The 27,944-nt window shown below is 39.6% G+C and overlaps 1 protein-coding gene across 1 annotated transcript; it reads right to left on the bottom strand.

Moving 5' to 3' along the window:
• Window positions 1-65: 65 nt before the first annotated feature.
• Window positions 66-10,268, bottom strand: PHAX (phosphorylated adaptor for RNA export). The gene is made up of 5 exons (XM_050329914.1): window positions 10,171-10,268; window positions 7,369-7,988; window positions 5,461-5,581; window positions 3,737-3,820; window positions 66-2,447 (listed from the first exon to the last, which is right to left on the bottom strand). The coding sequence occupies exons 1-5, from the start codon at window positions 10,264-10,266 to the stop codon at window positions 2,178-2,180; spliced, it is 1,191 nt and encodes a 396-aa protein (XP_050185871.1). The 5' UTR covers window positions 10,267-10,268; the 3' UTR covers window positions 66-2,177.
• Between the last annotated feature and the right edge of the window lie 17,676 nt (window positions 10,269-27,944).

The following is a 27,944-nucleotide window of genomic DNA, read 5'->3' as shown; positions in this document are numbered from 1 at the left end:
CAAAGACAACCTCACCCTGTCTCTAAATGCTGGGTAGGCCACACTGAATGAACATGGCAAAAACATCATCAAGAATAGAATATCTTTAATGTCCAGGAAAAAAATTAATCCTTCAGAACCTACTGTGGGAGGGCCATATGAGAAGTGGGTGAAGGGTTGGGAAAAAGCATTTGCCTGCATTCCTCCCTCAAAATAGGTACCATTATCAGTAGAACTCCGAAAACAGGAACCTGGGTTGTGGTAGTAATGCATCCATTTATATATATATTCCAAAAGAGAACTACAGGGCCAGAATTTTTCAGCCACTGGTACCAACTTACAAACTTTACAGCAGCCACAACTATTGCAGCGATGGTGTCCCTCCTTAAGAAGTGATCTATAAATGGAAAGACCACACACACAGCCAAATTCCAAAAGAAGTTGGACTATATGATACTTAGTGGTGTTTCTATATGCAATACACAGGTGATTAAACAAAAGGGTTTATTCCTTTTCCACTTTTCCTCTAGTCAAGCCCCACGCTGGGCACCAATAGTTTAACAAGGTTGCAACTTAGAAATTAAGAAACTTCAGGTGGAAGTGTGGAAAAGAACAGCTTTCAAATAACAAAATCTGAATAAACAACAAATAGTGCAACCAAAGCTTTCAGAAGAAACAAAACAAAGTTCCCCAGGTAGAGGAAGAAACCCACGGCAACCAGGGGTGGGGGGGAGGGAAAGGAGGGGGGAAGGCAGGACTGTCCCAGCAGTTCAGCAGCTGCTCACAGCCACATGTGCTTCTGTGTTCGCAGGCGCTGCCTTGCAGCCAGCAATGAAAGAGTCCTTTTTCCCACAGGCAGTCCCGAAGGCAGAATACCTCCTTGGACAAAAAAACCTCCTGAGCTGTACCCCTGGCAACTGCTCTTCCAGGGAAACTCTCCCTTCTCCCGACTTCCGTGCTACCCTGCCTGTGTGGCTTCGTTCTGTCCCCCCTCCTCCCTGACTCCCCCCATCCTGGAGGAAACAGATGGGGGGCGGGAGGGTGTGAGGGGAAAGCCGGACCCTAGGGAAAAAAAATTTCAACATCTCTTTTCAAACCTATGACAGGGTTGAAAGTGAATTAATTCAGTAATATTTCAGAAATGTTTTTTACTGTAAAATAGTGTCTAGTCACAAAAAGCCCACAACTTATTAGTGACAAAGAATTTTGAACATCATAAATATCAGTGTTGCACATGTTCAGCTATATTAAAAACAACATTCAACAACAAAAATTGTCTTCAAATGAACTTAGAAACTACACAAGAGTCTTCTAAATAAAGTAAAAAAAAAATCCCCTTTTGTATTGTTTTCTTAAGAGTCAGCACAGGAAAACTTCCAATCTTCCGAAAGCTGCACATTATCTTACAGCACATGGGAGAAGGACAGGAACAAGAATTGCAAGGTAAAGGGTTTTTATCTGCATATGCAGTGTACAAACCCTTGGCGGGAACACAGTGCAGTAAAATCTCACTACTCAGAAAGCATTCCATTAGATTTGTCCTCAAACAAAAAGATCCATGTCAGTGGCATGTCTCATCATGAAAAATGTTTAGACAGAATGAGTAGGAAGCTGAAGCCACTATTAAAATACAAAGGATAAAATTGCTGTAGAAATCTAAAGTATACATTGCTCAATATTGCTTATTTACAAGGTTATTATTCAAAGGTCACTCACCACTGAAATTAAGTGTATTTCACAAATCAATCTTTTTTGGTCTTAATCCAATAAATACTGTTTGTATCAACACACTGCCACGTTAAGAACACATGATCTTTTATATCCAGATTAACTTTATAATGTTTTTTTTCTGTTCAACTGTAGTGAGCAGCATTGCTCACTTGTTGACTTGTGTTAGCTTCAGCAAATTAAATGTTAAAATTAAATGGTTGAAACATAGCCCTAATTCCTTAACCTAACATGTGACTAAAAAAAATTTCCAAAGGAACGAACATGGTGATGCAGGGTTGTTATCTAGGAAAATCTTAACAGTTTCTGAGGACTCAGCAAACAAATACTAGGACAATTAAAAGTCTTCATGCTGTTAAATTTAGCTAAGAATTATTTCCCATGCTTCTGCAGCTTATGAAAGCATGGGATTATAAGAAAGGCTCATTTAATATGTTTTATAGAGACACTGTTATCAAGAACTTTAGCAACTAGAAGATCTCCAAATCATGAGCATTATCAATTTCAATAATGTCTTCAGGTTCCATCTTTGCTTCATGATGCCCCTCCTGCAGATCATCCAGGGAAGCGAGAGCCTCATTTGTATCACTAGCAAAAGTCTCACGAGATGCATCATCATATTCCTGCAGGTTGAGGCCTTTAATGGCTTTCTTCATTTTCTTCCCTAGAACTTGCATTCTCCTCTTCTTGGCAGCTTTTTTGTTTTCATACTCCTTTTGGTTTTCCAGATAGAATATTTCCTTGAGAGTAAAACAAAACAAAAAAAAAGACAAACAAATAAAAAATTGGCACATTCATTTTACTATATTTCCTAAAATGTAAAGTAAAAAGAAAAATTTATTAGAAATACTGGTCAATATTTAACTAAGATACATGCTTTATTTATAGGAGAAGTACGAGACTAGACTGCACTTAGGGAGAATTCCCCATAAATAATTTTATTACATAACTTCTCAGCAACCTGAAAGTATACGTATCAGTAAGTTTTCATTTTGAATTTTGGTGCTGGTACAAAACCGGGAGGAATGGGTGGCAGACCAGATGTTTGTGCTGCCATAATAGAGGGACCTGTAAAGAAAATATGACCAAAGACTCTAAGACAACTCGAGAAAACTTTCCCCTACAATTGAAATTTGAGTCTACATCTCATGATCTTTACTCTCAACAACTTGTGAACCCCATCAACCCCCGCTTTTTTTTCTTAGTGGAATAGAGTAAAGTGATCAAATTTGCAACTTTTTAACTTTTTGTGACCACTGCAAGTGATGAAAGGATGCTCGGTACTTTTTTCTCCCTTTTTTTTTCTCCAGACATAAACCAGACAATCATAATGTACCTTGACTTATTTCCCAATTCCAAATACAAGATGCTAGAATGGTTTATAGAGCGATGAGCTGCAGCCACTTACAAGCAAAATAAATGAGTCTTTCTTCTAAAAAAACCTTCATGTAAAGTGGCAAATGCCATGAAAAAACCCCCAAAGTTGTTTTAATTCAATGAAGAAAATACCACCTCAGTATATTTCATACCCTAAAAGGAAAGACAATTATATATACAAGATTACAAAACTTATTTGGTGAGCACCACAAATGAGGCCAGTGAGCAGTTCAGACCATTATCTGATTTAATGAGAAATACTGTCTGATGCCACAGCTGGAGCTAAATATGACAGAAGTACTCTGTTAAGAGAACTCCATTCAAACCATACACAATGACACAGAGCTCCAAAGGGAGAAACAAAATATGAATAATATTGCTCTAAGGTATATCCAGACTAAGGAAAATCCGATGTTTATCTTTTCAGTCTCATCTTTCTCAGCAGGTTTTTGTGACTGGCAGCTTGTAGAAGTGAGCTCTCCCTGCCCAGTGTGAATGGCAATTCAACAGTTTCTGGTCTTTTTTTTTCCTGCATTTTGAATGTGAAAGGAATACGGAATTAAATTTGCTAGTGACAGTTTCAATAATAACATTTCCAGTAGAAAAAACCCCCCAAGTTTGGACAATTCCTTTGTACTCTTGACATTTTTACCTTGATTTGTTCTTCTTTGATGCTAGGTGTGTTCTTCAGCAGGTTTAAATAAACGCCCCCAGGTGTTCTTCTCCTGGTGCCATTCTTATCAGGGAGAGAGGAAATCAGAAACAGTAAGCTTAGTACTAAGTGTTGACAAAAAATAGCTTCTAGGGGAACACTTAATACTGTATTCAGACAGAATAAAGCAAATTTAAATTCTGATATTTTGGAATTACATAAAAATAACACTGTCTGTGTCTTATTTGTGACTGAACTAGTCATGAGAAAGCCAAAATTTGGACAGGTAAACTACAAAGTTACAAAAAAATTCCTTTAGGACATAATGCCAGATGGCTAAACTCCACATTAAATCTGATTTTGGTAGTAAAGAAACAAAATGTGAGTAATAGTCTCACTATTTGCAACAAGGTATACACACTAGGTTAAATATTCAGAGCATTCCTAACACATAAGCCCAGTAAAATATCAAAAGTTAATTTAATAAAATTATGTTGATCTCAAGTTTTTTAAAATTGTTCTCAACAATGCTACATCTTATCTGATGGTCCAAAGGATTTTGAGTTTCTGCCTAAGGCACATGAAACACAACAGGTACTTAAAAATTTCTCCCCACCACATATTAGTTCCAAGCAGCTTTTCAGTTTAACAGCAGGGGTGCAATGTGCTCTAATAAACCACGGAATGGGCTCAGCTTTGAAACCTCTGTAAATTATAAGTGCTAATTATCATACTATTATTCAATTACAACTTTTTAGTATAAAGTTGAACCTTTATTCCAGTAAAACCTGGATGACACTGTGTAAAATGTGATATTTTTCTGCAAAATAACAATGCAAAAAGCAATCTAAAAATTCTAAGAACAGAGAAGGTCAATTTTTAAATAGGTTCTTAAAACAGCAGATGCCACATCCTTTTATCATCTGCATTTCATGATGTCTCTTATGATCTGCCTTTCGAAGAGTGTACTCTGATCTGCATCCAAAGGAACGTGAGCCACCAGGAGCTGTGTCCTTTCATCTTCTCTGTAAACACTTACTAACAAGTACTTACTCTTTCAAGACAACAGAATAGCTTCTAACACAATTTGCTAGGTGGAATTTGTTGCCCTTTTTTTTTAGAGGAGGAGGTGATGGTATTCTTTAGTTTGTTTAGCTTTTTTTGTGTCCCCCCTACTCACTTTTACCCTCCTCTCTACTTTCAGTGACAGAACTTAAAAGCTGGAAATTGTAAACAAATGTCTGAAAGTATTTACTAGATCTCACCCACTTTTTTCCTTCTTTGCATCTGCACTGAAGCTCATTATTTAACAAGAACAAAACCACACCAAGAAATTGATAACCTAACCACTGAGTACAGGATTTTCTACCATGATTTGTTACAGAAATCAGTACTCAGTGTATTGGTACTGTTGAACAGGCCAACAGTTCTCTAATAAAGGCAACAGTTTCCATTCCAGAGAGGGAGCTTCAAATCAGATACCATTCTCAGCACAAAAATTGGGTGATTTCCAGGTTCACTCACCTTATTGTTTACTCAAAACCTACTGTAAGATTACATTAGGGTATATTGAGGGAGTTTCATGGCAAGGGAAGGCCATAAAATTCTGGGAGCACCTGTCCACAGTGAGAGAGCTATAACAGCATTGTGTAAATATTCTACAAGTAAACAGTTGTGTTGGCCCCCTGCCCTCTGGCAAACCCCAAAAGTGAAATGTTTCTTACCACTATGAACAGCCCACCATTTTGCTCCACTTCAGCTGTTTCCATAAGCAGCTCAATCGCTTTTCTCTTCCCAATTATTTTCACCACTCGAGCAATTAAGTCTTTCTTTGGTTCACAAAGTCTGAACAGAGGAGGGGAAAAAAAAAGGCATATTTATTGTCAGGATAATTTCTTTGTAAAAACTGACTGTGGAACTTCCACAATGAATAATTCACTCTGTGGGGCATAAAAATGTGCTCAAGTCTCTATACATTCAAATGTGTTTCAGTGGTTTATTAAATCAGATATTGATTGAATCAGATATTGAATCAGAACACTGAGCTTCTGAAGGATTTTTTCCCTAAAGCATGCATTTTTAAAACTTGTTTCAATGGAAATACATCGAGTGATTATTCTTCTACCGATGCATGAAACAGTGAACCAAATATGAAACTGCAAAGAGCTGTGCAAACCTCTGAAATTAAAGTATAAAAGCATGTTGAGCATTTAATAGTTAAAATTAACTTTTATAGTTAAATCAACAACTGGAGAAAACAGGAAGTATAAATTTGCCCTGTATCATGTGCCATTCAGACAAGCCTACATAACAATCAGTCTGTTGACTGATCTATGATAACTTATAAAGAGCAATAAGAAGAAAATTACACTGTAACTACAACACTACCGATACAGTGCGATTGCTCCAAACCATTAAAAAAAAAGAGCTTTCTATCCTATTTCAACGAATCTCAGTACAGTAAAGAGGAGCTTATTATAAGAGATATGCTCAAAGTTTCCAAATTAATAAATGAGAACCTAGCAAGAACTGTAAACAGCATTAATAATTGTCTAATTGCCATAGGAATGGTAGAATGGTAGCTGCTGAAATAAGTGCCACATGTATGAACACAACAATGGTTTTAAACCATTTAAAATCCAGGTTTTATTTAAATGTCACACTAACTATCAGTAAATCTTCCAAGTCTTGTTCCCTGTTTAACTGGATTTTTTTCCCTTTCATCACTGAAAAAGAATTGTGGCAGTTCAACTCAATCTAACCAATAGTGACCTGCAGCCACGTGCCCTTCCTCGCACCATCAATCCATTGCTGTCAGGAAATGGTGAAGGAAATTGGTTCAGGAAACAAATCTGTTTGCAAACTAACTCTTCCAAAAAAAAAAAAAAATCATCAAGCTTTTGGACAGATAATTTTTCTGACCTGCTCAGTGTACAATAACCAAACAGCAGGACTGCGAAAAGGATTGGATGGTGGTAAGTGTGCTCGTGGCTGGAGCCTGGTGACCATAAATTAGCACAGAACTGCAGAAAGAGGCCAGGACTGATTTCAGTGCTGGTGCCTGACCGTGATGTAGCCCTTGGTTACAACAGCAGTAACAGGTTTTTTTCAGACAAGTATATTCTGTGTAGAGAACGTCTATTTTCAGAAGCTGTGCTTTCCAGAACACTGCACAGTCTGAGTTAAAGTTTTAAATCTACAGATTTAAAGGTTTATAACTTAGATAGAATTTCATGGTGACCACAGCACATGTGCATGGGTGTCCAACTCCAAACAAGCATCTTTGCTCATGGAGTATTTCCTAAAAAAAACGCCACTACTAAATTTATATAACAAGAGGAATATTTTTCCTTGTTACTCTTCTCACATAACAGACCATTTTCATGGATCCTTAAAGAAGATATAAAAATTAAAATAAATAGACATTATTAACTGGATGTTTTTACAAGATGCCAGCCACAGAGCTGCATTTTTATCCCAGGATTCTGGAAATACCCGTAAGGTACTCATGCCTTTTATAATCTAACGTAATATATGACATCTTACATATTTACCAGTAAGGCAGGTTTTCCCCTCTCTTCCATCAACTACCAATACTTAGGGAAGTGAAGACACACTGTTATCAAACTCACCGATAAGCAATTTCATCTGCCACTTTTTCCTCTGAATCTTCTTCTGTTATCTCATACCTTCCTTTATAATTCATTTCTTGCCTTTCACCTAGTCTATCTTTCATGGGGCGCTTCCTTTTGAGAAAGCCTTGCCCATTTTCCCCTTCTGCTGGCAATGTCTTCTTGTCATCATGCATGTATTCATCCAGTTCCTTATCCAAATTCTCTGCCTCCTTTTGCTGAGCTTCCTTCATCAGCTTTTTAGCCAACAGGTAGTTGTAAGTCTCAGACTGCCTGCTCCTGTCAATGCTGCCATCCATCCCGAGAATCCCAAGCTCAGTGGCTACTGCATCCTGATTCTGCTCCTGCAGCACCGCGCCCCAGATGTTGTTGATCTTCTTGCCACGTAGCGCAGTTTGTTTTTGGTGGCTCTGGCTGAGCTGGAAGGGCTCGGGTTTGGCAGGGGGGCAGTTGAAGCACTTCTGTCGCTTCCGTTTCCACAGGCAGCTGTCATCGTCGGAGTCTGAGCAGCTCTCCTCGCTGGAATCCACACTCTTGGTTGTCCGATAGGGAACACTCGGTGCACAGGATGAGATGCTGCTCTGGAATGGCCTGCACGGATCACTGCCATCATGTGATTTCTGAAATTTTAAAACCATATTTCCATTAGTTTAAACATTTGTGTAAATCAGAAGAGCTATCAAGTTATAGCAAAGGTTTGACTAGCTAAAACCCCCTGAATTCTGACTCCTGTGGCTGTGCAGTCCTCTGCGAGCAGCTGCTGGACCACAGCTGACAGGAGCATCCTGTGGAACTCCTGTGTTTTGAATGTATGGATATCAATATGAAAGAGAGCATGGCTGACACAGAAACATGTGACAGGAGTTGCTAATCTGCTTAGTGCAAACTTTGCTGAATGAAAATTATTATGAGACTGGAAAAGCCATGAATATTCCCAAACTGGGCCAAGACACAACTGCACGGCAGCTCTAAGAAAGAGTGAAAAAACAAAACACCACAGCAACCAACCAGAAGTTTAACAGCAGAGAAGTTAATACTCTCTCTGGAGTCTCAAGGGGGAACACCAAATAACCAGAACAGCCCAAAACCAAACCCAAAAACTGGGATATCTTTTGTGAATTTAACTGTGTACTGTGAACCTGGTTCCACCAGGACAGCACAAAACCAACTGGGGAAAGCAGCACCTTACAGAACCACAGATTTTTTTCTTCTTTAAACCAACAATACACTGTAGTTTAAGGATCGTTAATTAGGACAAACATGTCCCCCCCTCCCAAATCATCCCACTGATACACTGTATTCAAGAAATATTATTTCCTATCAGATAAACTAAATGATGAAAGCTAAACCTGTTGAAATCAGCACAATTTGCAAAAACACCATGGGTAACATAACCCTGAATTCTTATTCACAACTGCTGGAATTTTAGGCCATGTGTTTTGTGCTAAACACTTTCCTTATACGTAATTCCACCTATTCCCTAACTAATTTCCCATCACAAAATTATATGCTGTCGTACGTTCTCTAAAAAAATAAGATCTCTTCCTTCATTTTCAGGTGAAAATTCTTTAACCTTACTGCTTTCATCAACATTACGGCACCATTTCTTCTTCCTCCTATTAGCAAACAGAAAACAGAAGTATTCAACTTATTTTTATCATCATGTTATGGAACAGAAACCTTTAACTTCAAATGTAATGCAAAAATGCCTAATACCACCAGAAATCAAAAAAAAACCAAACGCTTCTGTAACAACTTCTTTTGTGCTTCAGATCTCAAAAGTATATTGCAAATAAAACAACTGAAGAAAATAAAGTTCCTTATACATACAGTGTCGCACACTGATCTGTCTTATTTCGAAATCCTTCTCTGCCTGCACACTACCACAAATACTCTCTGAACAAATTCCTCATATCCTCACAGAATCACAAAATGGTTTGGGTTAGAAGGGATCTTAAAGACCAGTTTGTTCCAAAACCCCTGCCATGGGCAGGGACACCTTCCACTAACACAGGTTGCTCCAAGCTGTGTCCAACGTGGCCTTGGATACTTCCAGGCTTGGGGCAGCCACAGCTTCTCTCGGAAACCTAGGGCCTCACCACCCTTACAGGCAAGAATTTCTTCCTAATATCTCATCTAAACCTATTCCCTGTCAGTTTGAAGCCATTCCCCTTGTCCTGTCACTCCATGTCCTTGTGAACAGTCTCTCTCCATCTTTCTTGTAGCCCCTTCAGGCACCGGAAAGCCGTAATTAGGTCACCCCAGAGCCTTTTGTTTTCCAGGTTGAACAACCCCAATTTTCCCATACTTTCCTCACACCAGAGCTGCTCCATCCCTCTGATCATCTTAGTGCCTCCTTTGGACTCTCTCCAGCATCTCCACGTCGCGCTGGAGACCCCTCGAGCTAGATACAGCGATCCACGTGGGGAGCACACAACACGAAAACGACTGGAGACACCAGGAAAACTAAGGAATCCCTTCAGCTACCTCTGTCTGAAGTCAAAAGGATGCCGGGGGTCTGCAGGGGCCGGGGTTGCGGCGCTCGGGGCTCCCAGGGGTGAGCCCAGCGGCTCGTCCCCATTGTCCCTCCGCCTGCCGCCCCAGCGCCTTCCCGGCAACGCACCGGCTGCCCCAGCCTGCTCCCGGCCCAGCAAAAGCGCTCCCAAACGGGAAAACCCCCGTCCCTGCCCGGCGCCCGCGGCCTCCCCATCCGGCAGGCCCTGTCCCGGCTTTTCCCTGCCCAGTGCATCCCGGGGCGGCGCTCCCGGAGTGCTCCCGCGGCCGCCGCTCCGCCGCGCTCACCTGCCCTGGGGAGCCGGCGCCGGGCATGTCCGAGTCCGAGCCGGACAGCTCTCCGTCCTCCACGTCGCCGTCCATACCCCGCGGCTCCAGCGCCATGTCCCGGCGGAAGGGCGGAGCGCGGCGGCGGGCGGGCCTGACGTCCGTCCGGGGCGGAGATGAGATGAGATGAGCCGACATGGTCCGGGTGTTTGTTATCCCGGCTGCGGCCCGTCCGCCCCCTTCGCTGGAGCTGTTCGTGGGGGAGAGGCCCTCGGGAGATGGAGGCCCAGGAGAGCGGCTTCTGGGGGCCCGCGTTCCTCGGCACGAATGTTGCGAAATGTGGGATATATATGAAGGTTGTCTTAAGTCAGGGTGTTTTTGATGTGAGTTCTTTGTATGCTTTCAAAGCCCGATCAGCAAGAAAGGACACCTCATCGTGGTACGGGCAGCAGCTGCATCCCTCAGTCACAGGATCACAGAATATGACGAGTTGGAAGGGACCCACAAGGATCATCGAGTCCAACCCTTATTCCTGCACAGGACCATCTGCAAAAAACACAGCATGTGCCCAGGAGTATCATCCAAATGCTCCATGAGCTCTGTTAGCCTTGGTGCTGTGATTGCTGCTCTGGAGAGCCTGTTCAGTGCCCAGTCACCTTCTGGGGGAAGAAAATTTTCCTGATATCCAACCTAACCCTCCCGTGACACAACTTCAGGCCATTCCCTTGGGTCCTGTCCGAGGTCCCCACAGAGCAGAGATCAGTGCCTGCTCCTCCTCTTCCCCTCCCAAGGAAGCTGTAATGTAACTGCAGTGAGGTCTCCCCTCAGTCTTCTCCTGCTGAACACACCAAGTGTCCTCATCTGCTCCTCACACAGCTTCCCCTTAAGGCCCCATCTTCACTGTCCTCCTTTGGACACTTGATAATGGCTTAATATATTTCTTATATTGTGGTGCCCAAAACTGCCCCAATATTGCAGGTGAGGCCATCCCATGTCAGAGCAGAGTGGGACAATCCCCTCCCTGGCCCAGCCAGCAATGATTTGTACACAGTAATATACAATCCTCAGCCTTTTGGCATTGTGATACATAAAAGGACAGACACCAGTTTGTGGATTGAACACAACCAGCTCTCCAATCTTCCAATTACTCTCCAGCTCTCCAATCTTCCAATTCCTCTCCCACCTCAAAGCTGTTGCCACTCAGCAATAGATCACCCACATGACCTCTGCAATATCAGGAAAGAGTAACTTCCTTTTGCCAAGGAAACATGAGAAGAATTTATCTTAATGGGGAGCCTATGTCAAACAGAGTACTACAATGAAGTTTTCCTTTTCCTGGAGCAAAGCCTCAGGGATCCATCCATCATATAGCAAGGAGTTCAACCACAGTAATTTTAAACACCTAGGTATAAGCATGTCTGTGTATCATCTTAGATATAAGCATGACTGTGTATCACCTACAGAAAGATCAAAGGGTGAGACAAAACTGAACAATTAAAGAATATGTGCCTTTTGAGAGATACCTCCTCATTCTGCACATTTGTATGGAGTAGGGAAGGAATTTTGACAGGAGCTCTTAAGTGCAAATGTGAGATCAGACTTAACAGGAGCAAAATCACTGAACCTCAGATGGCAATTCCTTATTTAAGAATTATTCTGGCATAAAGGCCACCCCAGTCTACAACAGTCTTCAACTGCCTATTCTGAAGATTAGTTGCTAAACTGCTTGTTGTTTTAAGGCAGTTAATGTTTCAGTATTGGTTCTGACAAAGATATATGGACATAACATTTTTCTAATAGCTGCTATAATGGCAGCCAACCCTGCAGCGTCTGCACATATCCACCTTTGTCAGAAGAGCTTTCTGATGTGTGCCTGTCACAGGAAGTGGAATGAACCAAGAAGGAAGGAGAGGCATCTAGTGGCCGATCTGTGCTGTTCTTTGCATCTCATGATAATGCTTCATAGAATTCCAGCACTTCACGTATGAACTATCACTTCTTTTAAACATTTTCTTGCTATTATGAATGAGAGCACATACAAAATATAGTGGATATTTTTCTTCTCAACTGTCAATCAGAACTGTTTGAAAAGGACATGAGATTTTTATTTTTCTTCCCTAGCTCTATAGCAGTTCTTTGCATTTGTTTTTCAGAACACATAGATCATGTTGCAAAGGATCAATTGTATTGGATCAACTGTGAAAGCATTTTCAGAAATAAAACCACATGTGAAGTTCGGCATCTCATGGTCCAAAGGGCAGCTTCTGGAGCTGTAGGAATAAAGAGCAAACTGTCCTGAGCATCACTGGTTTGCATCCTTGGATCTGACAGAAAGCTTGCAGGTGTCACAGCTATTTTTGCCTGGTTTTAAAGATCTCCTCTGGTCATGTATTTTACTGTACATTGGTAGAAATGTTGTGAAGTAAATCTGTAGTAATACACATATCTGAAATAAAGTTAGAGACAAAGAAATAACCTCTTCAACAGAGATGTTTCTGAAGGACTGCTGGGAACTGGTCAATTCCTACGTTTCTTTGGCATTACACTGATTCTCTTTTGGTGCTGTGAAGTACTTTAATACTAATGAATACATTACTGACTACTGTTAGCTGCTTAATATTTTTCTATCCAGTAAAATGAAAAGCAAACGGTTGTAGTCACAACTGTTGCGATGTGCATTCAGACTATTCAATTTTCCCCCTCCACAAATGTTCATACACACACAGGGGAGAAACACATACAGACACATGCATCCTTAATATTAATTACTGATTGAGAAAAAGAAATATGCAAGCAGATATTTCACAGTTTTTCAGCACATATTAGCTGCTGGATAAATAAATTTTACTAAAAGATAAAACAGCATTGTGGATATTGCTCCTACTGGAAAAATCTTTATACATTTGACTCCAAGAAAACAAACACAGCTGTGATATTCCTGAGAAGAGATAAATCTTTATCTGAATCACAGCTAAGTATTTAAGCTTTTAGTGGCATATTCAGGAGATGCAGTTTTTCACTCTTGTTTTTAATAAACCCATTCAAGGAAACTGTTCTTCCTTCATGCATTTTAGATTATTTTACCTGAGGACTGCAAAGTATCTGTGCTGTATTGCCTTATTCTAAATTCCCTTTGTGGTCTGATTTTCAGTGCTTGGACCTTCACTGCAATGAAAATCATTGCAAGCCAGCTCTCATTATCCGCTAGCCATCCTCATTATCTATTACCCAGTGAGGCCTTTGAAATCACTACTTGATGTTTTTCTGCATCTTTAGATGGCTACTTTACTTAAAAATTTCACTCCTGGCCTTAAATTTCCCCTCGTCTACACTTGGAATAAAAATAGGCACGAAGTCTAAGAAAATCCAGAAAGAGTTAAAGCTCCTTCCCTATATTGCCATCATTATTAATCTGGTCCCTCATAGCACTTCTGTTGCAATGCTTCAGGATTATTCAAGAGATCTAGTGAAAATGAGATAAATCATAGTGTGCTTTCTTGTCCCTGTGTTGGCATCACCTCATTTCCCATTGAGCTTAAGGATGCATTTTTCATCATATTTGCAATTAATCTGTGGGATTCATCTGAATTACAAGGAGTTTCTGAAATGAAACTTAGTCTTAAAATGCGGCAGAAGGGAGATGTAACCTTCCAGTAGTTTGCATGAAGGAGTTCTCTATGTGAGCAAAGCTTGTACATGACAGTGGAAAAAACCCCAAAAGCCCCTCACAACTTCCAGTTTACACTTGGCAAGAAGAGTTGATTTAAGCACTTCCTAAAATATCTGGAAACAGACTCAAGAAGATAAATCAGATATCAGTACAATTTACTTTAAAAAAGCCACACCAAAAAAACCCAAAACCAAAACCAAACAAAAAACCCCACAAACACAAAACTCAACAAAACCAGCGCCACCAAAACACAAACAAACAAAAAACAAAACAAAAAGAACAACAAAAAAAAAATAGGCACCAATTTATTCACAGCCTCATATCTGGGTTTCCTATATGAATTTTCGGTATGGAGACATTTCTTCCCATCTCCATCTTTAATGCAGGTTCAGTGGTAAAGGGTATTTTGTTTTCCCAACTCACCACAGTAGGGACTGTAGGCAGGACCCTGGTAGAGAATCAACAGAGAAGTTCTTGTTTAAACATTAATCTCAGTCATAGTGCCCTTGATGTCCTATTTTGCACATCTTCAGTTTTCCTTTTCCCAAAACCAGCTAAGCTAACAAAGAAAGCTTTAGAAACACCCTTTGAAAGAGCATAATATCACCTTCAAAATATTGCCTCCAGTTATGCTCAAAACTCCTATGATCAAGTGGAACAAAGCACAGTCCTGCTTTCTGCAAACTGTAGCTGCTCTCTGTTTGTGTTACTGCAATCTCACGTGGCTGGAGCCTCATCAGTGTAGGATCAGATAAGGCTCAAAAGATGAGGCTTATAAGGCTCAAAAGATGGATCAAAAGATCCAGTTCTGATTGCAGAAAATTTATTCTGTGAAGTTGGAGTTTTACCGAGTTTGTAGCTAATACTTTTCATATCTATGGCAACAAAATGTGCAGTATTATTTAGACCAAGTTGAGTAAATTTGAGGCTGAATAAATTGTGGGAAATTACTCCTCCCCTGCTCCAGTGGATGGTTCCATACTTCTTGCAGCAATAATTGACTTTGTTTAGTCATTTTGTCCCTATTTACAGCCCATTGTTTGCCACTTACTGGCTGCGTAGATAGTGTCCACAAATTTCAGAAAATGATACTTAATTAGCTGATTTGTTTGTGAAATCCATTCTGTTTTCCTTGCCCTAATAAGCAAGTCAAACAGACGGAGAAAATTTCTTTCATGGCATATGTTTAATTAAAGCAACTGAAGTCATCATGGCTTCTTCACCTCACCATGAGTTGAATTCACAATAGAAAAGACTCCTCCAGGATTTTTTGGAAAGAATTCAGTTGTGGAGGTAAGACTATACAATCTGTTCAGCAGCACAGTATATCCCAGTCCAACACGATGTCCATTTGGAAAAGGATTCAGAAATACTTTTGCTCATTGGGATAGAGTTGAACCTCATGGAGGGGTGTAGTAACCTGATGCTTTTCGTCTGTGCTCCCAGTGCATGAAAGATGATCTGATGTTTCCAGTGTAGGTTTAGTTTTCCTGAAGAAGTGCAAAAACTTTTCAGGTAATCACCATTACATGTCGTAAGTATTCATAATCATACTCTAAATTCAGCACTGCAAATACCTGCTTAAAAGCCATGAATTCCTAAGCTAAAGGCAGTGTGCCAGTGCTCCACATCCTTAGAGGGAAAACAGAACAGCAAGAACTTTTTCTATGTTTTCTTTTTCAACAGGATTTTTTTGATGAAATAATTCTTGGTTGGTAAAACTAATCAAAACACTTTAAAAACATACGAATATGTAAAAATATAACATAAATGCCTGCCTTAAGAGAGGACTTTTATGATGCCAGTTAGTGAAAATGGAGTATTGGCCTTGAACCCTTCCAATACATTTGTAATATGCAACTGTGAAATCCCAGTGAAAATTAAATCCTTCAAAATGGCCATAAACTGAAAGAGGTGAGTGTACACACAGGCACAAGAAGTGCATGGCACTTCAACCAAAGCCATGCTGAAACAACCTTTTAAAGAAAGAGACGTGAAGCAGTCTCCAAGGTCTTCATAAGGGGAGTTTTTATTTTTTTTAGGCACAGAGGGGTAGAGGTGTTTTAATGTGGAGTGGAGTTTTTTGTTTGTTTGTTTGAATTTTTGTTCTTTTGTGTTTTGTTTGTTTGTTTTTTGGTAGGCATTTTTTTTTCTCTTTTCCTGCCCTCCCCCCCCCGCCGTATAATTAATTGGCATTAAATTAAATTCATTTCCCCAGGTTGAGTCTGTTTTACCTCTAAGGGGAATTGAAGAGTAATCTCCCTATCTTTATCTTAACCCATGGTAGTTTAATTGTATTTTCTTCACCTGACCTGTTTATAGAGTAGAAGTGATAGAACACTTGGGGGCCAGCCAAGGTCAACCCACCACATAAATTAATCTCAATCTTGATCTCATTGAGAGCTCATTTAGCCAGCAATTGGCAGCTTTTCCATTCCATTTAATATTTTCTTTCTAAAACTTCCTTTATTATTATTCACAGCGTTGCTGTGCTTTGTGACAGCAGCCTCAAAGGCTGTGTAGTAAAGAGTTGAAATGAAAAGTCCTGTGAAACAAAAAGGTGTTCTGGAAATACTTTTGCATTTCAAATGAGCTATGACAACTAATTGTTTGGTTTCAATAAAGCAGTTACTGAAGGTTAATTACTAGCTGATAAAAATATGTGAACAGGAAGGAAAAATGAACCTGGTCACTCTACCTAAGAGTGGAACAAGCATCAAAATAATACAGACATTGTAACATGTTAAAACTATTGACTAAATGTTTGCACTTGTAAATAAATAAACAATTATTAATTCATTAAACAGAACTTGTAACAATGCTCTCCAAGCAAAAGGACACAGATGTAGTGCCACATGTAGATGAAAGAGGTCAACCAGGAAAACAATTGAGAATTGCTAAAATATTTCATTTTTTTCCCAATGCATCCCAGTACTTGTAAAACAATTAAATGAACCTGAAAATTTTGGAAGTTTTAATTATGGTTTGTGTAGGTTGTTCCTGGTAAAGTAAGTACTGACTTGTACTTCTGGTGCTGCACTGTTGGGAGTGTTTCAGACTGTCCAAGTCACAAAGTCCAGTTATACATATCGAGTTATTCCATGAAAAGGTGAGTCTCTGAGAAGAGCCTGGAGTTGACTGTCCTCTCTCTCTGGAATAGAAAAATAGCCAGTTTCATGAAGGTAAAATGTTATATGCCTTGAAGGTAAAATATTATGTCCATATTTATTTTCTTTTCCAGTGCCATGGAAGAATGAAAGAGTATGTTAAAATTTTGCCATTGAAATGCATAATTATGGGGGGAAAAATGGTCTGCTGAGACTTTGTCACTGAGAAATAGTAATTACACAGCTGATATTACAACAATACAGCAGCATTTCACTGCTGTAGATTCTAACATCTTGAAGGAGAAATATGAGAGACAGAATATATAAAAAAAATATTTACCCCAGTGAAATGGGGTAAAAATGGAGTTCTTACTGGTTTTCCAGACAGAAATCTTACTTTATAGTGGAATATTTCCAACAACAACAACAATGAGCATGTATTTTTTTTCTACTAAACTAAACTGAGCTGAATTCTAATTAGAATATATTGACCCAAGCAAATTTTTTTTCTTTATCCTAGCTACTGAGAATCAAATCTTTTTTATTGCATGTTCAGTAACAAAACCGGCCTAGTTGGTCAGAGATATCCAGAAGCGAAAGTTTTGTTGTTTTTATTAAACCTTTCCCATTACTGGGATCTCCAGGCAGAGTTCTTTTGGAAAACCGTACAAGTGTTAATTGTGCATGCACTGCTGATTTTATGTAACAGGAACAACAGCAAAAGGTGATTTTGCAATGCATAGAGACAAAAAAATAAGTAAGTTAAGGTCAAGCAAAGCAAGATGGACAGCATGCTGAAGAGAAAGGAGAAAGCTCAGAGTTGAAATTCTCTTTCTCTTGGCTATAGCTGCATAAAAGTTGTGGAGGAATGACCATATTTTAGTTGAAGGAAATAGTTTCCTGGACCCCTTCAGGTTTAGGTTTCCTCTGCTGCAAGGGGCCCCTGGGTATCTCAGATGTTTCAGCTATACCTTAGGTTCTTAAACATAAATGAGAGCCACAGTTTGTGTTCAGAAAGTTTGCAGTTCACCAAGGGAAGCTTTCCAGATTCACAGTGGGAATCAGAACAATCTTGGAAGACATTTGGGACCCATTGCACATAATGTTACACCTTGGACACAAAAACATAGACTCAGCCCTACCTTTTTGCTGTTGTATTTTTAATGCACCTCAGAAACTGGCCTTAAGAGGTTATCTGACTGCCACCATTTGGCCTCATGCTGTGTTTTCCGTGTCTATTAGGCTTTTGTTCTTCCCACCATCTGTTTTCATCATACCCTGAGATAAGCTTTAAGGCAAAACATTTTGAGGAAATCACATCTGCACTGGTCATTCAGCTCCCCTTCTCTGTCTTCTCCAGCACCTCGAGGTGTTACTGTGCATATGGGTATTTATGTTGATTTCACTTGTCTTGGTGGCCTTTGGAAGTGAAGTCCCTTTGTAAAGAACACCATTACTGAAAAAAGAAAAAAGATGTTCATGTCAAGATCTTGGATCTTCTGAGTATTGTGTGTGCTCAGAGAAGTGAATGTTGCTTGAAACTGGCCCTATAACGAGAACAATGAGAGCTTTGATAAGTGGGCTGTCTCATTATCTTGCCACTTTTACAAGCACAATAGCATAATTACCTCAAATGCATTAGTGAGAAATAAGAACATTTCAGCCTCAAGTAGGATAATATGACCTACTGGGCCATCCCCAGTTTGATTACCAGAAAAGAAATATTTCTTTTCAATTATTGGAGAGAAGAAAAACTTGTGCTACTCCCTTTTAGGAGTTCACTTCTTCATAAATTTTTGTTAGTTCTATCAAAGGATTGAGACAGAGGAGGCAGCTGATGTAAGTAACCAATGGATAAAGTTCTCCTGGCTTCACCAGACTCTGGTCTCAAGCCTGATGTCCCACCTGCCCTTGCCGATAGGACTGCGTTAATCCTACTTTATCCCAGTTAAAAGACAGGCCAGAAACCAAGTTAAGTTTGTATACCTACTGCTTCATGATTTGTGTAGGAGTGCAATGCAGCTCTTCACTTTCTATTGTGTAAGGTTTTTCCCCTCTCTGCCACTGCTTTCTGTACTTCTGTAGTGCTCATATATTTGAGACAAAGATTGTTAATTTTTTTCCTAGTTGAGTTAAAATTAATCAACAAGCTGATGATCTAAAACCAAAGCACTGTTTATTTTACCTGAAATGCATTAAAACTATAGGTCAAGATCTTGTTTCAGTGATTTGCACACAGAAATATGATTTAACACATTCACATATATGTGTGAAAAATTATATGGAAAAGGAGGCAGCTGAAGCAACCTTAAGAAAATGGGAAAATTAGAAGTAATGCACTCTCACCACCTATACACCTAACAGTTATTAAAGTGTAATACTTACCATACAGAGTGTTTTACAGAATATACAGTCTGTGTGAGAATGGTGGCTGGAGCTGCAACCCAGAATAAAAAAAACCCAACCAAACACAATCCATATTTCTCCTCAGAAAACCCCTTAATCCTCCAGAAAAGCTCCAAACCTCTTTACTTTTTATCAGTGTCTCAGTAATAAAACAAAAGAAGGTCATTTCTCCAGCATCTTTAAAAGCTTGGGGGTTCTGCAGGAACTATTTGTACCTCTCATTTAACAAGTTTTCCATTTTTCTAGCCAGTGTTAGGGAAGAAAATGCATCCAAGACTTGTTCTTTTAGCTGTTGCAGCAGTTTTGTATGTTATTTTTCTTATGAATGCAAATCTACAATAAGGAATTGATTATAGCATTACACAGCATTCTCATATACCTGGGCTTCATCATATGAGCAGTTTATAAGAGGAAAATTCTGCTTTGGAGTTCATTATAACATCTACAAAAGAGAGTTGCCAAAGCCAGGGTCAGGTCTACTCAAAGATGCAAAAGCTTGTTTTAAGGCACACCATATGTTCTCAAGCTCTTCATGTATTGCTTGTGATACCAACAGCCATTCACGTGGCATTTCAACACCAGCTCTACATTACCTGAGTCTTCTTTGCTTTCTGACATCTTTCTTCACATTTGTTCTCTCCTAAGGAGAGATGAGGCAGAAGTGACAGCTCGCACAGTATATTTGTCTGGGTGAGAAGTCAGTTATATTTTTGCACTTTCATGATCGCCTTTTAACTAAGCAGATCAACATTCATTCCTATGCTTATCTAATATGTTTATGCAGCTTGCAAATGAACACACAATCTGCTTACAAGGTTTGTAGCTACCAAGAGAAAAAATCTTTAGTACAAAATTCTCTAAATAAATACATTTGCCTACAGTTTTCTAGCTTATGTTATATCTGCTACAAATTCATCTTACGCACTATAGTTACACCTTTTTATCATGGGGATTGTATTTCACCAATGTCTAAGCTTATCCTCTCTGTTCATGAGAGTATTTGCATTAGTTCTGGATCCATACAGGTCCTGGATTTTGGAACCTCTGGTGAAAACACACCAGAAGCTTTTGCACTGTTATGGGGACTAAACTCTCTGGTGCTGGAATAAATGGCACTATGAGCAGATAGTGCTACAAAGCTATAAAGTGTTCTACACTTTTTGCAGAGGAAGAACTTGTCTTTTAGACATTAAACAATTTGCAATACACAAACAACTTATCTTTGTGAAAGCCATACTGATATCCAGTGAAGAAGCCATTCAGTCTCTATGAAAAAAGAGCAGAGAAACAACTCCATATTACTTACTCCAGTGTTCCCTATGAATACAAAGTGTGAGTTTATATACCCCTACGGAGCTGCAGGAAAGTTTCACTGAGTTTATGTTTACTTCTTGACAAAGAATGAAGGAGGGCATGAGGATATACGTTTTGGCAGAGATCTGAGACAATGAAATCCACGGTTCAGATCTGGATAAGACAAGAATATACTGCGAGTAGTAAACTCCCTGAGCTCTTCCCTTAGCAAAAATACAAAAGAATTTGTAGGAGATGTTTGATTGATGGCATTTTTTAACCAAAATTGTTCATGATAACTGAACCAGAATTATGAAAATTATACATGACAAAAAAAATGCACAGAGTATGTTTCCAGTATTCACACAGCAAATCTCCAACCTCCATGATTAAGTGCAAAAGTCTGTATGCAAATGTCTTCCGATAGCAAAGGGCATGACAGACAGATGATAAAGTTTTAGTCCACGTCAAAGTATTGCAAAGAAAATTACTGAAAATCCATGTCTACTGTTTACGTTAGTATCCAACTTTGCAAGTAAAATTAGCTCACAAGGCTAATACCACCTCTCAGGACACAACCTGTGTATAGTTCCCAGGTTTTCCTGCAAAGCAGATACCTTATGTGATCTTCTTCCATGTACAACCAGCTACCTGGTTGGTTTGAGAGTAGTGTATATGTGTGTAGAAAGGTGGGTGAACTGAAATCGAGTACAAAATACAGTTTGGCTTAAACACACTGCTTTTAGCTAGACAAAAGCTATCTCTTCTGTTCTTAAACAATGTAATAAAAAGATACCCGTTCATCAGTAGCAGATGTTTTATAGCAGCTTTTGTTGTTGTTGTTGTTTTCTGTTTGTCCCCCCCCCCCAGTTTTCACACTATTCCCATGTTTCTAATTTGTTATCTTTTGAAAACAAATCTTTTCTACATACTACTCCTCCTTATAGTCAAGATTTGGGCCTGAGTATCAGTCACAGCCAAATTTTATCACTATTATGTCAAAATACCAGACCTTAAGTTTAACAATAATATACACATGAAGTTCCTAGTAATAAGCAAACAAAACATGTAGACAGAAATCCCAAGCTAATGCTCATTTTCTGAATAAAACTCATGGCTGGGAAAATAAGATTCCCACCTACCTTGTGTTTTTCAGAAGGAATTTCAATGTTTTAGAGAAATTCTATAAATTTAAAGTATTTTTGATCAATGAACGATATAATTCACTTCTGTTATTAATAGGAATGCTCATAAAGCTGCAGTTTGGATACTTTTCTGGCACTTTTCAAGTTTCTTACACAGGATTTTCTTTAGTACAGAGATACCAGTCACACTTTTCATCTAACTTGTTAGCTTCTTTGTCTTCAGGCAGCATGTGAGAAGGAAAAACAGTGATCTGAATAAAGCACAGGTATTTTTAAGCTGGACTTCAAATGTGGATTTCTGTATTTACCCGGATACAGTCTCTTTTGTAGTTTATTGCTCAACCACCAACACTCATTACAAGGCAAGAGTCTCAGGCAGCCCCTGCAGTCTCCCACAATATTATCAGTCCTGTTTTTAGATCAGCTGCTTCCTGAATGAGCACCTGCATGAGTTTAAATTATCACGTACTCCCGGTCTACAGAGACTCAACAGATGTAATGCAGAAAAAGCATCATATCCTGCAATAAGAGAATTAGACCCTCATCTTACAAAGCCTCCCTCCCTGCTCTCCAGTTAGTGTAATTTACAGCACCCAGAAGACCCAAACAATCCAATGGGCTTTATGAAAGATAGAAAAAAAGAAAAGTGTAGCTTTTATGATGGATAACTTGGAGTCTGGGTGCACAGGAGAGCATACTGGCACGTTTTTAATCTCATAATTGCATAGAAGTCTTGCAGCCTGCCAGAAGTAGTCAGAAAATCTTGGTCTGAAACACAGGTAGAAACACAGTCACGCACTCTGCTGTCGGTGGTGTGGTGTTACGTGCACCTGAACAAGCGCGCATTTGTCACACAGCAGGCATCACCTATTTTGAGGAAAAGCTCCAAATCTATACCTAATCAAAAATATATCTTGAAAAGGGGTTAGCAAAGAAGGAATTTCCCAGGCTTATGCAGCATTTTGGCTTCTGTACCTTAGTAATTTAAAACTGAGGATTAGAAACCCAGAAGAGGCTTAATGAAACTTGCATTTCCCCAGAGAGATACCTCACCACCACTGTAACTCTCTGCAGGATTCAGGAACTACTTTCAGAGGTCACAGCTGCACACATTTTTCCCATAAACTCTTGTTCCTTGTCTGTGGAATCAAAAATGCCTGACGTGGTTTATAATGTTATTCCGTTTTCTTCATCTGATTTTGTTAAAATAAAGATGCACTTCCCTATCAGCATTTTCATTCCCCTGGGCGCCTTCACAAAAGATATTGTTGTGGCCTCAACTAAGGCACAAGTTTAAGTGTAAAAGAAAAAACATCCTGAACATATAAAAACAGTGACAGGGAGACTGGATTTCATATTTAATTTAAAATCCTGAAGCAGTTTTACAGAATGAATGAAACAAAATCCCTCAATAAAGCTAATGTCTTGGGGGCTGGAATATGTCTTCTTACTACAATTGATTTAACTAGGAGATAAGAGAAAGGAGGAAGGAAGGATAGAAAGAAGACAATCCCCTCCCTCAACTTTTTAACTCTCATATTTCATGGGATATTTGCTCGTGTTTTGCCTCATCAGATGATCTTCAGCTGTTGGCAGCTGCCCGTGGTGAGCTGGTGAGTCCTTGGCCCTTTTCAGACCAGGACTACTGTTGGAATGATGCTGTGTCCTAGGGTGCCTCTTGGTCTGGGGTAGTGGGGCCTTGCCCTTCAGGCTGTCCTGGAAAGCACCAGTCTGTTTTTCACAGGCAGACTGTTGCAATGATTTTGGTAGATTTTCTTGGTGCTGGGCAGGCCCTAAGGTGGGTTCGTGTTGTGCAGTCAGGACATCCTGCAGAAGGATAAAGTCTGAAGATGACAGTAAACATCTGCTAAAGATTCCCCAGTTCATTTATTACTTTATCCATTCTCTCCAAATCATCAAAATATGTTAACATTTGCATATAATTAACATTCTCCAAAGCCACATTAACATGGCTTAGGATGTATGTTAATTGACTCACTATGACAGTGTAAGATAATTACAAGCATTATTTGTTTCTGTTTGTGACTCATTTGACTAGTTTCGTGGAGGCTGTATCTTTGCCAACACTGTACTGATTCATTTATGTAATTTAGAAACTAGACTTAATTGAACACTGGTCATCTTAATGGCCTTCAAGCCAATGGCTAATCCCTCACTTCAGCCTCCTTTGCAGAGGCTGATGATAGAAATAAATTTAGCAACTTAACAGAACATTGCCAAAGTTTGAAGGCAAAACTGAAAAAAAGGAAATTATGTGTTAGGAAAGTTGAGTCGCTTAATATGTGTAATATTAATTTTAACTGCAGCCTTCTGTTTAATATTTTTTACTTTGAGATCAGTGGGGGTGAAGTGCAAAGATACATGGGTTCAGCAAACAACTAAGGCCAGAAAGATAGGTGTTTTGGCAGTGAGTGGGCTGCAGGCGTGGCTTCTGTGAGAAAAGACAATGGGATACCCCTGTGTTAAGCAGCTCCAGAGTGGACCACCTTGGGAAAGCTGAGCCCATTGGTATCCGTGGTAACAGCTCTGTGGTAGCCGGTATGAGAAAGGGTAAAAAACCACTGCAGAGCAGCAGTGAGAAGAAGGAGTGAGAAAAATGTAAGAAAAACAGCCCTGCAGACACCAGGGTCCATGAGGAAGAAGGAGCAGGAGGTGCTGGAGCTGACGTTCCCCTGCAGCCTGTGGTGAAGCCCATGGTGAGGAAGCTGTGCCCCTGCAGCCCCTGGAGGATCCCATGCTAGAACAGGTGGATGTGCCCTAAGGAAGCTGCAACCCCTGCAGGGCTCCTGGCACTCATGGGCACCCAACCTGAAGCAGTCTGCTCCTGAAGGACTGCTCCTCGTGGAGAGGATTCACACTGGAGCAGTTCTTGAAGAGCTGATGGCTGTAGGAAGGACCCACATCCAAGAAGTTAGGGAAGGACTGTCTTCCATGGGAGAGACTCCATGCTGAAGTGTGGGGATGGCATGGGGAGGATGGTATTGCAGAAATAAAGTCTTCTGAACAGACCAAAACTTCCATTACTTTGTGCTCCTTGTCAAGGAGGTGGCAGAGGAGTCAGGAATGAAGTTAGGCCTAGGAAGAAGGGGGATGGTGGTGGAGAAGGTGTATTATCCTCCTCTGTTATTGACTGGCAGTAAATTAAATTAATCTTTCCCAACCTGAGCCTGTTTTGCCCATGATAGTAACTGGGGAGTAATCTCCTTGTCCCTATGAGCTTTTAATCTTATTTTCTCCCCCTGTCTTGCTAAGGAGGGGGTGAGAGATGGTGGCTTGGTGAACACCTGGCTACAAGCCAAGGTCAACCCACCGCAACATGCATGGAAAGACAGCAGAGAAAGGAGCTTAGAAAGATCTGTTAAAGAATCATTCCAAAACATTTGTGTGTCTATAACTTTTGGATAAGTAATTTTGCAGCTGGCTACATGTGGGAACTAAGGGACGCATTTGCTCCATCACTGGTACAGCGTACCCTCGTCTGCTAGCCTCAGTTTCAGGATATTCTCAGTTTAGAGTGACATTTTCTTCTTTTTCTTTGTTTCTTTCTTCAATTCATTGAAAGTTTAGCACATTTTCCTAATACCATTAGGAAAGACAGGAACTTTATCTGATATTTCATGGACCGTACATATGCACTGAGACAATCACTGCCTGAAACGAGTTTATGGTCTGAATAGTTTTCAAATGGAACTATTTCTGTGTGAAATGCTGTCTGAGACACTGAGAGAAAGATGTGCACAGAAGTGTCAGTGTCAGGAGACAGCTTTTTTTTTAGGAAGAAAAAGGTTGTAGATGTAAAGGAAAGAGGACTGTGAACTTAACTTCACCAGTAGCCACGTTAGCAGATTTAAGAGATTTCCAAACCTTGAACTGTGCAAGTTGCACCCATCTCTGAATCAGCTTATCACAAATCAGTTTGGTGCCCAAGGCTTTATGATGTGTGTTTAATACTCAACAAGATTAATTGTGAGATTTAAAGGGCTTTTAGGAACTACCAGTTTGATTGCTACCTTTCACTCTTGATTAAAAACAGCAGCAATGATCGTGATAAAAATAAATAAAGAGAAAACTAGTCCAGCAGCAACAGAAGCAACAACAGCAACTAGAGATGGGCAAAGAATTACAAATATCATATGCTGCAATGACACCAAGTGGTGAAATACTAGCCTTCATGCTGCACTTTCACAGTTAGATGTATGTTCTGGCACTTCTTACATCTCTCCTATTTTACCTTTTCTTCATCTCTCATGGCCAATGCTAGTATCAGTGTAAGAATGTGTTTTCATTATCAGTATATTACTTTTCCTACAGAAAACATGAATAAAAATCTCCCCACCACTCAAAATTTTAAATTAATTTCAGTGAAACAACAGTTTCATATTTTGTATTTTCAGTAGGTTCCTTTGTTCCTGCTTATCTCATATGTCTGAAAAAGGTGACACAATTCACCAAGAGCAAACTTCTCTTTAAAATAACAATTTGAGTAGTTTCTTCTTCTGTTTCTTTGTCAAACAATCTAGGGGTACACATCCTTTTGAGACAAAGCGGATAAAAAAGTTCATTGTAATTTGCCTTCAGATCTTAGTTACATTGATTTTATTAAGAGCTTTTCCTCACTGAGCTCTCACTCACCTGAATGATCAATTCTGATGTATATGCACACAAAATGTCTTTCCATCTGGGCAGTACTTAATGCTCCTGTGTTAGGAGTATTTTAGTTCAGCCACCACTTCCTGGAGATAACATTTTTCAGCATACTTAGAAATACTACCAATATAACATCAATACTAGAAAATAATCAAAAGGGTTTTGCTTGCTAGTGTCATTACACAAACAATATTTGATTGTACTTAATTTTACCTAGTATATTGTTCTCAATATTACTATTCTGCCTTCACAGTTTGTTTAAATTTGTGATGTAATCTCTTCTTCAGTTTGCATTATAGTAGCTGTGTCATTGCTTTGTAAAAAAATGCATGGCTTAATAAAAAAATTATTATGGTTTAAAGGACTTAAAATGGATTTATAACAGGACTGGCACAAATTTTCACTCTAAAAGTACACTTAAAGTACACAGGTCATATTACTCACCTGCTAATTCAGAAAAACAATTAAGACACATTAATTTGGATGGGAGCAGAGTTAAACACATACTTTAAAAGTCTAGCTGTTAACCTAAAAAAAAAAATCATGTAAGTAGTACTTGCACTGATTGTAAATACATTGGCATATTAATCCATTTGAATAACTAGAGAATTATGGAAGAATTGCCTTGCTTTTTTGCCACATAGGGAGCACATGAACTCTGAGACCACTGGCACAGAATTTCTTGCCCGAAGCCTCTGATTTATTACATCGTGTCCTGAAGAAGTTGATATGCACGCATTCAAGTCACGATAGGAAGTCTTTATTTCTTCTACTGATGTGGAAAATTATTCAGGATGAAAATGGAAGATCAAATATTTTTGATACCAGAGGATCTTCTGAGAACTGTCCAGCCACCCACAGAGACTGCAGGAAAAAACTGAGAAGTGCACAGCCCTTTCTTTGTTTTTCACTTTTAATAGGAAAATTGAGTGAAGAAAATATGAATGACAGAAAGAGAATACCTTTAATGGAGCTCATTATTAATCTTCATTTCCCTTGCCTGGGGAGCCATCCCATATGTCTTCTTTAGGCTAATAAGGTGTCAGACAGCAAGACAAAAGCCAGAGTGGGGCTTACAAGGCTTATCTAACATACACCAGCTCTATAAAGAGCAATTTTAGCATGCTTTATTATGGGTGAAAGTCAAAACAGTGGGAGAATTTATCTTCCTTCTCCCCCTCCCCCCTCACAGCACTGTGCATAAGCAGAGATAATGGTTTCAATACTTGTTTTTCCTATGGCTATAGTGCCTGTCCATAACAGATTAGGTGAGCCAGTTAAAAGAGAGATAGTGAGAGAGAAAAGGAATGCTTTGGAAACAATACGCTTTTCAACTATAGAGATTGTAAAGCCAAAAGGGTGGAAGGGAAATAGGAAAGAATCTCAGTTGGCAGGGGACCACCACAGGAGACTTCTCATCCTTGACTGCATGAATTCAGAACTTGAAGATGGTCGTTTTCCTGCACTCCATAGTAAGATCTTCCACACCAGTGTGAGCTTGCAGTT

The sequence above is a fragment of the Myiozetetes cayanensis genome, unplaced genomic scaffold (assembly GCF_022539395.1).
Source record: "Myiozetetes cayanensis isolate MyiCay16 unplaced genomic scaffold, myiCay2020 scf4, whole genome shotgun sequence".
Lineage (NCBI taxonomy): Eukaryota > Metazoa > Chordata > Aves > Passeriformes > Tyrannidae > Myiozetetes > Myiozetetes cayanensis.
The sequence above is the reverse complement of the archived record's forward strand: the minus strand, read 5'-3'. Positions and strand labels throughout refer to the sequence as shown.

Excerpts from the sequence above, each read along its gene's own strand:
- PHAX (XM_050329914.1), bottom strand. The coding sequence starts at position 10,266 with ATGGCGCTGGAGCCGCGGGGTATGGACGGCGACGTGGAGGACGGAGAG. Across the intron at positions 7,989-10,170 it reads GCGCCGGCTCCCCAGGGCAG|AAATCACATGATGGCAGTGA; the intron begins GTGAGCGCGGCG and ends TTAAAATTTCAG. Across the intron at positions 5,582-7,368 it reads GCAGATGAAATTGCTTATCG|ACTTTGTGAACCAAAGAAAG; the intron begins GTGAGTTTGATA and ends TCCTCTGTTCAG.